Source organism: Penaeus chinensis, chromosome 40 (assembly GCF_019202785.1).
Source record: "Penaeus chinensis breed Huanghai No. 1 chromosome 40, ASM1920278v2, whole genome shotgun sequence".
In the NCBI taxonomy this organism is placed as follows: Eukaryota; Metazoa; Arthropoda; class Malacostraca; order Decapoda; family Penaeidae; genus Penaeus; species Penaeus chinensis.
Window position 1 is genome coordinate 8624662 of NC_061858.1, and position 12500 is coordinate 8637161.

Here is a 12500-nt window from a genome sequence, read left to right on the forward strand (position 1 = left end):
ATCTGTTGGGCTGGCGCGGCGCCGCACAGCTCGAAAGTTCCCGTTCACGTGCCAGGGCTGTTGGCCGCTGCGGTGCATGTTGGATCAAGCACAGTTTATAACTTACTGTATTATCCGCTTCTCGGAAATCATTCTCGTGCCATGAATTCATAAGCAATGCCATCCGAGTTTATAATTATGAGCGTTTACCATTGTCTTACACTCTGGGTATAAATTCACAGCAAAATGCAGAGCGAGATCAGCGCTTTGTGCGTTCGCTGACTGACACGTGATGGACGTATTGCAGATGTTGCGATCAACCACAAGCGACTAAAATGTGAAATGCCCCTGACAGCGCCCCGTCCACCCTGACGCAGCAGAGGGGATACTTTGAACCGCACCCACACAAGTATCCACATGACAGCCTGGTCCTTCTATGCTTCACGGCCGGGATACGATGACAGATAGCTGGCATATTCGCCCGCCTGTCGCTGTCACTTTGTGGAACAATTACCTGCGTGGGTGCCGGGTCTCGCTCGACAGCAGCAAGCACGACAATCGATTCAGTAGGAGCTGGAGGCCTATCTAAGGGTGCTTTTAGTTAGTTCTCAGTAGACAGGTCGAACACATCGAACTGCCATCTACCCAAACTCCATAGATGTAGAAAACACAATCTCAGGCGATGAGTTAAGGAAATAACAGTATTCTTAGAAATATTTGATTTAGAGATTTTGTGATCTGAGAGGAGGAGCTGCTAGAGAAATCTGACAGTGAAGTAACAGTATTATGAGCGACAGGTTACTCAAGAGAAATATCTACTTTTAGAAATACAACAGAAAAAGAACGCTAACGGAGGCATAACTATACTCACACAGACACCTCGAGAATAACTACATTCTTAGGGGCACCAAGATAAATTAATATATTCTCTGGGCTACTTAAAGATAGATAGATAGATAGATAGATAGATAGATAGATAGAAAGAGATAGATAGATAGATAGATAGAGAGAGAGATAGATAGATAGAGAGAGAGATAGATAGATAGAGAGAGAGAGAAAGAAAGAGAGAGAGAGAGAGAGAGAGAGAGAGAGTGAGAGAGAGAGAGAGAGAGAGAGAGAGAGAGAGAGAGAGAGAGAGAGAGAGAGAGAGAGAGAGAGAGAGAGAGAGAGAGCATGCTCAGAAATACCTAGAGAATTACCATATTCTCGAGGACATTTAGAAGAATAACAATAACAAATAACAGCATTCTCACGGATACCCAACAACATATTCTCAGAAACACAGATAATGGCTATATTCTCAGGCATATCTAGAAAATTACAATATTCTCAGTATTCTTAGAAATATAGAGAAATAACAACAATCACACAGACTATCCTCAGAAACACCTAGCGAAATAACAGAGCATTCTTAGAGACATCTACAAAAGACTACAGTATTCTCAGGACACCTAGAGAAATAACAAAGCATTCACAGGGACATCTTCAGAAATGACCAAATTCTCAAAGACACCTAGAGAAATAACAGAACATTCACAGGGACATCTTCAGAAATGACCAAAGTCTCAAAGAAGCCTTGAGAAATAACAGAACATTCACAGGGACATCTTCAGACATGACCAAATTCTCGAAGACACCTTGAGAAATAACAGAACATTCACAGGGACATCTTCAGAAATGACCAAATTCTCGAAGACACCTTGAGAAATAACAAAACATTCCCAGAGTGTTCTCAGCCCGACACTTACCTGAAGGGCGCTGACCGAGGGAGCGCATGACGACCCCGAGCTCCGCCGTCGTGATCATGCCGTCCTCGTCCTTATCGAAGAGCATGAAGGCTTCCTTGAACTCAGCCACGAGGTCGTCTGTCAGTCCGTACTCCACCTGCAGGAACCGGGAGGAGGAGGAAGAGGGAGGGCGTGGTGAGAGGCGTTGGGTGTGTCGCTATTGGCGCGAGTCTACGAATACGTGTTTGGGTTGTGGTGGTGGGTTCTTGAAGTGTGTTGTGTTTGTGTTTATCTTTACTACCGGATGTCTGTGTTTCTTTATTTTGTTTGTATCTTTGTGTGTTTCTATAATCTAATTCTTTCTATCTCTCTCTTCGTTCTTTATCTCTCTTTCTCTCTCTCTCTGTTTCTCTTTCTCTCTCCCTCTCCCTGACTTTCCCCACTTCTTATTCCTCCTCCCCCCCTCTCTCTCTCTCCTCTCTCTCTCTCTCTCTCTCTCTCTCTCTCTCTCTCTCTCTCTCTCTCTCTCTCTCTCTCTCTCTCTCCTCTCTCTCTCTCTCTCTCTCTCTCTCTCTCTCTTTCTCTCTCTCTCTCTCCTCTCTCTCTCTCTCTCTCTCTCTCTCTCTCTCTCTCTCTCTCTCTCTCTCTCTCTCTCTCTCTCTCTCTCTCTCTCTCTCTCTCTCCCTCCTCTCTCTCTCTCTCTCTCTCTCTCTCTCTCTCTCTCTCTCTCTCTCTCTCTCTCTCTCTCTCTCTCTCTCTCTCTCTCTCTCTCTCTCTCTCTCTCTCTCCTCTCCTCCTCTCCTCTCTCTCTCCTATCCTCTCTCTCTCTCTCTCTCTCTCTCTCTCTCTCTCTCTCTCTCTCTCTCTCTCTCTCTCTTTCCCTCTCTCCCCTTCTCTCTCCCATGCAACTCTCCCCATCTAATAGATACCAACCACCTAAAAAAAAAAAAAAAAAAAAAAAAAAAAAAAACCCCCCACACAAAAAGAAAAGAGAAACACACACAAAAACGGGAAAAAGTTGAAGAACTGACCAGGTCGATGGTCACGATGAGGTCGTACTGCTGATGCTTGTGGCCCTTCTTGCCTTTCTTGCCGCCCGTTCCTTTCGTCTGCTGGACCTGCTTGGAGGGCGCCTGCTTGACCTGTGTCTTCTGGGCGGACGGCTTGGTCACCTGCTTGTTGTTGTTGTTTTTGGAGGGCGTGCCGATCTTCTGAGCAGTGCCGCCCTTGCCTGCTTGGCTCTTGGGAACGGCGTCGACGGACCCACTCTTACTCCGGGCCTGCGGGGGGAGAGGGAGAAGGGGGGAGGGGGGTTAGATGGTGGATAATGCGTGCTTGAATCGGTAGCTAATATGACGTCATCGTAAATATACTTGGTTAGATGCGAATGTATCAGTGGTATTGAGTAGTCTTCATCATTGTATATGGTATTTATTCAAAATGGGAGAAAAAAAATATATTCCGTAATATCTAATATTACTAAAGTATACAAATGAATGACTGATATCATGTAATTTCAAATACTCCTAAGGTACACAAAGCCATGACTAAATAAATAATATAACCCCATCTCCAATTATCTCTTAAAATACACAACATCGCAAATATAAATCAATAAACGAATATTTTAAAAACATTGATGATAATACGTAATCTTCAATATTCTTAAAAGTAAAGAAAGAGAAGAAAATGATTACCACATATCAGGAGAGCGTTACGGTCGTTTCCATGGTGATAAAGTCGACGTAATTTCATACAGACACAGTGAAGAGTTAAGACGAAGGGGAAAATGCATATGAAATGGTCGCTTAGTTGGACCGTTATTCGTCTAGAACGGATTCAGTAAAATGTGGAAGGATGAGGCAGAATATGTATGTGGGAGATTATGCACGTGGGAAGATATGTAGCTTTGTGGGAGCATTTGTATGTGGGAGGATGTGTAAATATATCGGGGAATACTTATGTGGGAGACTATGCATGCAGGTTTGTGGGAAATTTTGTATGTGGGAGATTACGTGTATGGGAAATTATGTAAGTGGAAAGATATGTAAGTTTGTGGTAGAATATTTATGTGGGAGATAATGCATGTTGGAAGATATGTAAGTTTGTGTGAGGCATGTAAGTATGTAAATTTGTGAGGGGAAAATAAGTACGTAAGTATGAGGAAGAGAACAAGAAGGGGAATATGTATGCATATAGGGAACTGTGTAAGTATACAAGCATTGGAAAATATTTGTATGCAGAATATTCGAAGAAGCGGTAAGTAGATGTAATTAGAAGGATAAAGAGAGTACACGAGAGCGAAGTTCCCAGTCTTAGTGATTGAAAAGCGCGATAATCTTTGCAAAACTTTTTTTTTCTCTCTCTTCTGTTTCCCTCAGGAAGTTGAATGGAGCAACCTCTTGGCCTTTTTTTGTGTGCCCTGCGAGTCGTAAATCCTTCAACCTATATCATAAAGTTTTATCTCCTTCTCTCACCTCCTCTTTTGCTCTTATCCACTGTATGTCTCTTCCTCTTTCGCTATTTCTCACTGGTTTTGCCCGCTGTTTCTCCCTCTCTCTATCACATTTTCTTTCTACATTCTCTCTCCTTTCTCTTTCCTTCTACCCTTTCACTTTCTCTATCTCCTTTTTTTCTGCCTCTCTCCCTCCTACTCTATTTCTACCTATCTTTCTATCCTTCTCACTCATTCACTTTTTCTCCTTCTAACCTTCCCCTCCTCCCATATTACCCTCCCTCCCCCCTTTCTTTCGCCCACCCTCTCCCTCTCCCCTCCTTCTACCCTCCCTCTTCCTCTGTATTTCCTTCCATCCTCCCCTCCCCTTCATCATCATGCCCCCCCCGCTCTTTACCTCCATTCTTCCTCCTATTTCTTGCCTCTTCATCCCTTCTCAATTTCCCTCTTTCTTTATATACCCCCCCCCCCCCCCCCCAAGTGCAATGGCCGCTCGCCAATAGAAGACCTTTTACTCAGCTTCTCAAGGTCGCCCCCCCCCCCTCCCCGCCCCCACGCAAGACTTTCATGGTTAGTGCGGGGACTATCATCATCACTATTAAAGATGTGTATATATATATGTATTTATATATATTCCTCTCTCTCTCTCTCTCTCTCTCTCTCTCTCTCTCACTCCCTTTCTTCCCCCCCTCTCTCTCTCTTTCTCTCCCCCTTCTCTTTCTTTCTCTCTAGTTCTCTCAATATATATATATATATATATAGAGAGAGAGAGAGAGAGAGAGAAAGAGAGAGAAAGAGAGAGAAAGAGAGGAAGAGAGAGAGAGAGAGAGAGAGAGAGAGAGAGAGAGAGAGAGAGAGAGAGAGAAAGAGAGAGAGAGAGAGAGAGAGAGAGAGAGAGAGAGAGAGAGAGAGAGAGAGAGAGAGAGAGAGAGGAAATGTGAAAGATTCAGATATTAACCTGCTGTAGTTTTCAAGTACTACCATTATCACAGCTGACACAAAATCAATGCCATATCGATCACTATTAATCTTTCCTCTGAAATCTGCGTCTGATATAAAATGCAGTTTTCAAGCACCGGCATCATCATTACTAATTTCTAAAACACAAGCAGGTTTCAACTACCATTATTATCAGTTAATCGGAATCACCCTGTCCTCTTTATTATCATTATTAGATTTAGAAATTGCACATTTATTCTAACAAAGATCATGATATCGAAAACTAATAATGTCCACTTGAAAACAACAAAAACAAAATCAAAGGTATCTTCCGACCATCATTTCCGTCAGACTAATAAATAAAAGTCACAGTGATCTTCATAATAACTAAACACGGCGCTCATTAACGTCACTACATTATAAATAGGGTGTCAAAAATGCAATTTTCTTGATTTATCTTCTTCACAATTTCCATGATTTAACCCTATCCTTCGCAATTTCCATACTTCCGTCCTTTACTTTGCATTTTCCATTAACTAGCCTATCCCTCGCAATTTCAATTATTTTAGTTATCCTTCGCGTTTCCCATCATTTAGCCTGTCCTCCGAATTTCCATTATCTAAGCCTACCCTTCCCTTATTCTTGTCCTATTCTTAGCAAGTACCATCATTCAGCCTATCCTTCATAATATCCATTATTTAGCCTATCCTTCGCAGTTTCTATCATTCAGTCCAATCCTTCAGTATTATATCTTCTAAAGGCACGGTAATAATCATCAAAGCCTAATTGAGTTGAATTAGTGTGGCTATTTAATGAGGCATTGTGGTGTGTTTGTTCATAGACTTTATGGGACTAAATTGATATGAACAAGAAAATCTGATTGTATCTATTTCTGGTAAAACGTCTTGGTGTTATAATTGTATAGTTTGAGGATTGGATTTATTTTTTTTATTTTTTTTTTTTTTGTCGGGTTCTTTTACTTCGTTTCTGGTCACGGATAATTGGAGATCTGAATATATGTTAAAAAAGTTCAGTGAGTTGCATGGAAAATGTAAAAACAACAACAAAAACAAAGAACAAGTGTGTACATAACTGAAAGGCCCTTTCCCTGCCTCGCAGACTTTCAACATTATCCCCCCAGCTGGGCCCTCCCTTCCCCCCTTCCCTTTCCCTCCCCTGGCCCTCTCCCTCTACTTCTCCCCTCCCTTTCCCTCCCTCTAGACCTTTCCCTTCCCTTCCCCTTCTCACCTCTCCATCTTGCACTTTCCTTCTTCCCTCTTCCCTCCCCTTCCCCCTGGCCCTCCCCTTCCCCTTCCCCTTCCCCCTGGCCCTCCCCTTCCCCTTCCCCCTGGCCCTCCCCTTCCCCTTTCCCCTGGCCCTCCCCTTCCCCTTTCTCCTGGCCCTCCCCTTCCCCTTCCCCTTCCCCCCCCCCCCTCCTTCTGGCCCTTACCTACTTGCCTTCCCCCTGGTCCATCACCTTTCCTCCTAGCCCTTTCCCTCCCTCCCTCCCCCCTCCCCTTTATTCCTTTTGGATATCGTGTGCAGAAAGTTCGCGCTTTTTCGTGCATGAAGCTTCAGCCCCTCGCCGGACCGGGATGTGCCAGAATCAGGGATCAATAATTCCTCAGAAAGTTTTCCATCAGCGGTAGTGATTCCCGTCCGAGGATCACACTCACGAGAATGAAGCGCACTTTCGCCTCCCTCTCCCTCCCTCTCTCTCTCTCTCTCTCTCTCTCTGTCTCTCTCTCTCTCTCTCTCTCTCTCTCTCTCTCTCTCTCTCTCTCTCTCTCTCTCTCTCTCTCTCTCTCTCTCTCTCCCCGCACGCTCTTTGCACTCAGCCTCGCGTGCGGCGTCGACAGGCCACGGGATTACCGCCCTTTATTCCCAGCAGCTCTAAGTGGTCGGCGGCGAGGCTTCCGAAGCTGAATGAAGCCCAGAAACTTCGCCCTTTCCGGAGTCTAAAGGATGCGATGCACTTCTGGATGGCTTCTCCGCTTGCCTGCATCGCGAGCAATTGCCGCCGAATCTCCCTGTTTTCGTTTTTTTCCCTTGCTGTTTATGAGAGTGTTCCTCCGGCCGATACATATTCATGTCAAGGGCTCGCGGGTCGTTTTGGGAGGCGAGTGATATCCTGAGTAATTTGCTAATGATATGCGAGGAAAAGATGAGTAATCGTGTTGAATGTTTTGTAAATGAGGATTAATCCGTTTTCGATTTTCAAAAAAAAAAAAAAAAAAAAAAACGAAAAAAATATTCCCAAAATCACGGACGTTACGATCTCGTAAAGCGCAAGTTTACAGGTCATTAAAGTTTTTCTCCATACATAAAAACGACGAGCGCCCACGGTGTCACACGGAGATAGCAGCGACGCCTACTCACCCCAACCTCACCCCACTTCCCCAACTCTCCCCACTCACCTTACCCGACTCTGTCCCTCACTCACCCCACCTGTCCCCACTCCCTCTCGGTCCTTCCCCATTCACTTCTCCATCTCTCTCTACTCCGCGTCCCTCCAAACCACCACCCTGCCCCTCCCCCTCTCCCTCTCCCTACCCATACCCCTAGCCCCTAACGCAATAATACCGAGCACCGCCGACAGAGGGCACCATGCGACCCCATTCGTAGGCCGACCGCGTCATTTTCTCATCGAGTGCTATTAATGTCTTCCGATTGGGACTCGATGTCTTTACTCCCCGCCTCCCTCTCGAGCTTACCCTAGCCTGGCCCTTCCCTCAGTCTCGAGCCTGCCCCCGCTTAGGCTCCTGGACCCGAGCCAAATACAGGTCTGATAATGAGGTAATAGGGGAGGAGGAGGAGGAGGAGGAGGAGGAGGAGGAGGAGGAGGAGGAGGAGGAGGAGGAGGAGGAGGAGGAGGAGGAGGAGGGGGAGGAGGAGGAGGAGGAGGGGGAGGAGGAGGAGGAGCAGGAGGAGGAGGGGGGGAAGGAGGTAAGAGGGAAGGAGGTAGGAGGGAAGGAAGGAGGAGAGGGTAGGAGGAGGAGGATGGGTGGGGAAGGAAGAGGGTAGGGGGAGAGAGGAAGGGAGTACGCGTACGAGTTAAACGGTACTTAAGGGATGCACAAAAGAGATATAAAAAAACACAAAAAAGGAAAAGAAGAAAGAAAGGGGAAAAAAAGAGATGGATTTTTTTCTTGAAAAGGTGTCTAGAAAGTTCGATTTTTTTATGGCCATGGATTACATAGAGGAACCTCTTTTATTGCTACCGACACATCTCTAGCTCCCCCCCCTTCCCCCCTCCCCTCCCCGTCCTTCTCGTTACTATTATCGTTATTAATGTTGCTATTTTACTTCCTGTTACTGTTATTATTAGATTACTCTTTCTTATCATAAAAAATGCTAACAATACTCCTGTCATTACTGTAATTATAAATGTTATTATTACTATTACTTACTGTTATTACTTATATAATTATTGCTATTACTTTTTTGTACTATAATCCTTATCATTACTATTACTACTATTGTTAATATTACTACTTCTTACTATAACTGCTATTATTACTATTATCATAACTGTGGCAATAATAACAGAAAAGATGATAATGATGAAAGTAATAATGACAATAGAAATAACAACCAATAATAACAATAATGATAACGGTAATAACATTAATGATAATGCTGCTGATGATAATAATAATGATAATAAAATAATGGTAATGATAATAATAATGTGTATATTTACTATTATAATTATTATTCTTATTGTTGTTGTTATTGTTGTTGCTGTTGATATTATTATTATTATTATTATTATTATTATTATTATTATTGTTATTATTATTATTATTATTATTATTATTATTATTATTATTATTATTATCATTATTATCATCACCATTTCTTTATTATCGTTATCATTATTATTATCATTATCATTGTCTTATTTTCATGATTATCATTAATAATGATAATAAAAACAACAACAACAATAATAATGATAATAATAATAATGATAATAATGATAATAACGATGGTAATAATAATACAAAATGATAACAGTAATGATAACAATAATGATATTATTATTATCAATAATAATAATAATAATAATAATGATAATAATGATAATAATAAAATAATAATAATGATAATAATAATAATAATAATAATAATAATAATGATAATGATAATGATAATGATAATGATAATGATAATGATAATAATAATAATAATAATAATAATAATAATAGTAATAATGATAATAATTATAACAATAATAATAATAGTAATAATGATAATAATTATAATAATAATAATCATGATGATAATAATGATAACGAAGGGAAGAGCAAGAAAACACACGAATATGGCATGTAATGAAAATAATAGTGTTAAACAAGGATAATGAAAACAACTTAGACGATAATGATAAAAATAATTCTAATATCGTAATGAATCTAGACACACTACGGTCGCCAGTGTCTATAACAGTGCTACACACACTGACAAAACAATACTATAAGCCTAGTGCGTATTTCTGTCCATTCATCGAAGCTAAATTTTTAAAAGTGACCTTTCCTTGTATCCAGTTTTGGCTAGTAATATCTTTCGTTTTAGATGTGTTAAACTGGAGTGTGTTTCTTGGTTATTATCTCATGGACGATAAAGTAGATATATGAGTCGATAGATTGATCTTGAGATGAAATGAATGATAGCTGCTGACAATGAATGAGACATGAGTAAAATGAAAGGTAAATACACTATACTATCTATTGATTTACTCCTCTGTCTATCTAATTATCTGTCTATTAATTAATTCATCTATCTATATATTTATTTACTTATTCAGTTATCAATTCATCTATTTATTTAATCAATTATTTATTCATTTGCTTAAGAGATGATGTAGTTAACCCATTCGCCCCATGTGGCAAGAATACATGCCAAGCCCACTGTAATACACGTTTATTTATTGTATTTACATATAGATGGCTTTACAAGTTCTTAATCACCAAATAGCCAGATATCAGAACTACCTATCTCACCTGTTTACCCTTTTCTTTCAATTTATGAAACGGTCTTTTGTATCAATTCATTGTCTAAAATATTTTAATGACAATTCAATAATCATAACATCAATCACAATAACATCAGTATCGATAGCAATGGTAATAACAAGAAAAACACATTTTCCCGCCAATTCAAGGAATGGGAAAATCAGGATCGGTAACTAGGGCCTACTGATAGACTCCTTGCCGGCTGAGCACATGTGGAGCCATCTGTATGTGACAAAATTCACCAAAAACTACAGGGGACAGAATGGGTTAAGTTGGTGATGATTTAAGTTGACGGGTTGGTGATATGATAATTATTCGATGTTATTTAGACAAGCTGCATTCAGTCAATCATTAAAAACCTCTCCAGTGTATCTTCTTTCAAATGAATAAATAAAGAAACTGGGTGCATGTGAATATGTAGTAGCTATTAGGATTTCAAACATGCGTCTGTGATAGGGTCCGCTATGGTTGCTATGGGAACGCCATCTTATACCCATAAAAGATGTATATCAGAATCGACGAAGAAGCAAGAGTGACGAACAAGTGTATGGAAATTAAGCGATTGAGTATTATATCCAACGGTGTCCTTTGGCGCAGGGGGGCCGGGCGTCGATCAATCTTTTGGATGTATTCAGAAACATCGCTCTGATTCACACGTACCCATTGAAACGACCCATTAAAAGCTTTCCGTTGAGTAGTCTTGCGTCGAGGCATTAGCCAGATATCTTTAAATACGTCTCACAGGCGATCCTGCCAGAAGACTGTACTGATGTAAAATTCAAATATGCAAGAAGATTTCTCAGACACACGGAACTACAGACATTACTAATATCGTAAGAACTACAGGGAGCACGCAGCCTTCGTGTACAGCAGTCATAACGGAGTGGGATGGACAAGGATAACGAATAAACAGAGAAGCCAAAATGGAGACAGAATGGACTGAAAATCCTAATGGACTCCAGGAAACACCGAAAGTTCAACGTCCTTTGAACCTCGGCGGGAAGATAACTCATCGCGGGACACAAAGCAGATTCTGAAAAAAATATGCATACTCCCCCTCTCCCCCCCAAAAAAATATATACATATTTCTCCTGACGCGATGCCTGCTGTTAAAACGTTTAGACAAAAGACGAACATTAACTTTTGCGTAAACTTCACGCGCCTCTCTGCTTACTCTATTATCCGGTTTTGCTCAGGAGAGACATGGGCTTGTGATATGTGTTTATGCTCTGTTATTTCTTATTCCTAGAACCTGCACCTTGGTTGCGATATCGCTGCAGCCGAATGGTGAAAGTGTTATATACACTCATACATACATACGTACATACATACACACAGGCACATAGACACACACACTCACATATACATACACACACACACACATACACATACACACATACATACACACATACACACACACATACACATACACACATACATACACACACACACACACACACACACACATATATATATATATATATATATATATATATATATATATATATATATATATGCGTGTGTGTGTGTCTATATTCCATATATACACATGCATACACCCACGCCCGCAGGCCCTCTTCATGTAGCCGCTTTTCCACATGCAATGCGCATTCCGGCCCATGAGTCCGCAGGCAAGTTGAGCAGCGTTCGGCTGAATGACTTCGCCCCCCCCCCCCCTCCCGCCCCCGTCACAGCGACCTGGGATCTGGGCGCTGTATCCCCCCGAGCCGATTCCCGCAGCGTAACCGCCTCCTAAAATCTCATGACTACTTCCTCCTTCAGTGCCGTGGCGGGGGCGTCTTGGCTAAGTGCCTGCTCCTCTTGACGGCGAAAAGTCCCGTCGTCATTGTGGAAGTTCGCTGACTCATACGATGGGGATGGCTTCGAGGTCGGGTCGAGGGGTAGGGGGGGTTGGGGATAGGGGATTGGGGACGTGGGAACTGGGGGAAGGAGGGTGGGGGATGGGGCCGAAGCGAAGGTAGGGCTAGGGGTGATATGAGGGAAGGGTAAGGAATGGGGAGAAGGGGGAAGGAAGACCCTCCTTCATGATAGGATATAAACCCTTCCATGATGATTATAGCTTGCCACATCCATCAGCGCATTAATTAGATTGCTCATCAGCGGTACTGCTATGGCGGTCGACAGGTGACGGTGCGCGGGGAGACGGGGCTGCGCCAACAATAGAACCTTTGGGATCTGCTTTCACGCCGAGACCAGTTCGCAGGAGCTCTGACAGGTTATCAGGAAACGCGCTTTCCTCGTGCTGGGTTCATTTCGAGCGATTCATGTCTTTTTTAACAGCTTGTTGGACAGTATCTTTTGGCTCCTTTCGTCCGCGCCACTTTCTCTGTTATCTTCATCGTTGTTATTCTACTGATGTTC

General features: G+C 42.2%; 1 protein-coding gene across 3 annotated transcripts in view; it reads right to left on the reverse strand.

The window, feature by feature from the left end:
- Positions 1–12500, reverse strand: part of LOC125047196 (neo-calmodulin-like) — a 372701-nt gene that overhangs the window by 5768 nt on the left and 354433 nt on the right. For all 3 annotated transcript variants that reach the window (XM_047645332.1, XM_047645333.1, XM_047645331.1), the window contains 2 exons: positions 2738–2986; positions 1728–1863 (listed from right to left, as the gene is read on the reverse strand). In XM_047645332.1, the coding sequence (XP_047501288.1) occupies positions 1728–1863; positions 2738–2986 (385 nt within the window). The remainder of the gene's footprint in view (positions 1–1727; positions 1864–2737; positions 2987–12500) is intronic.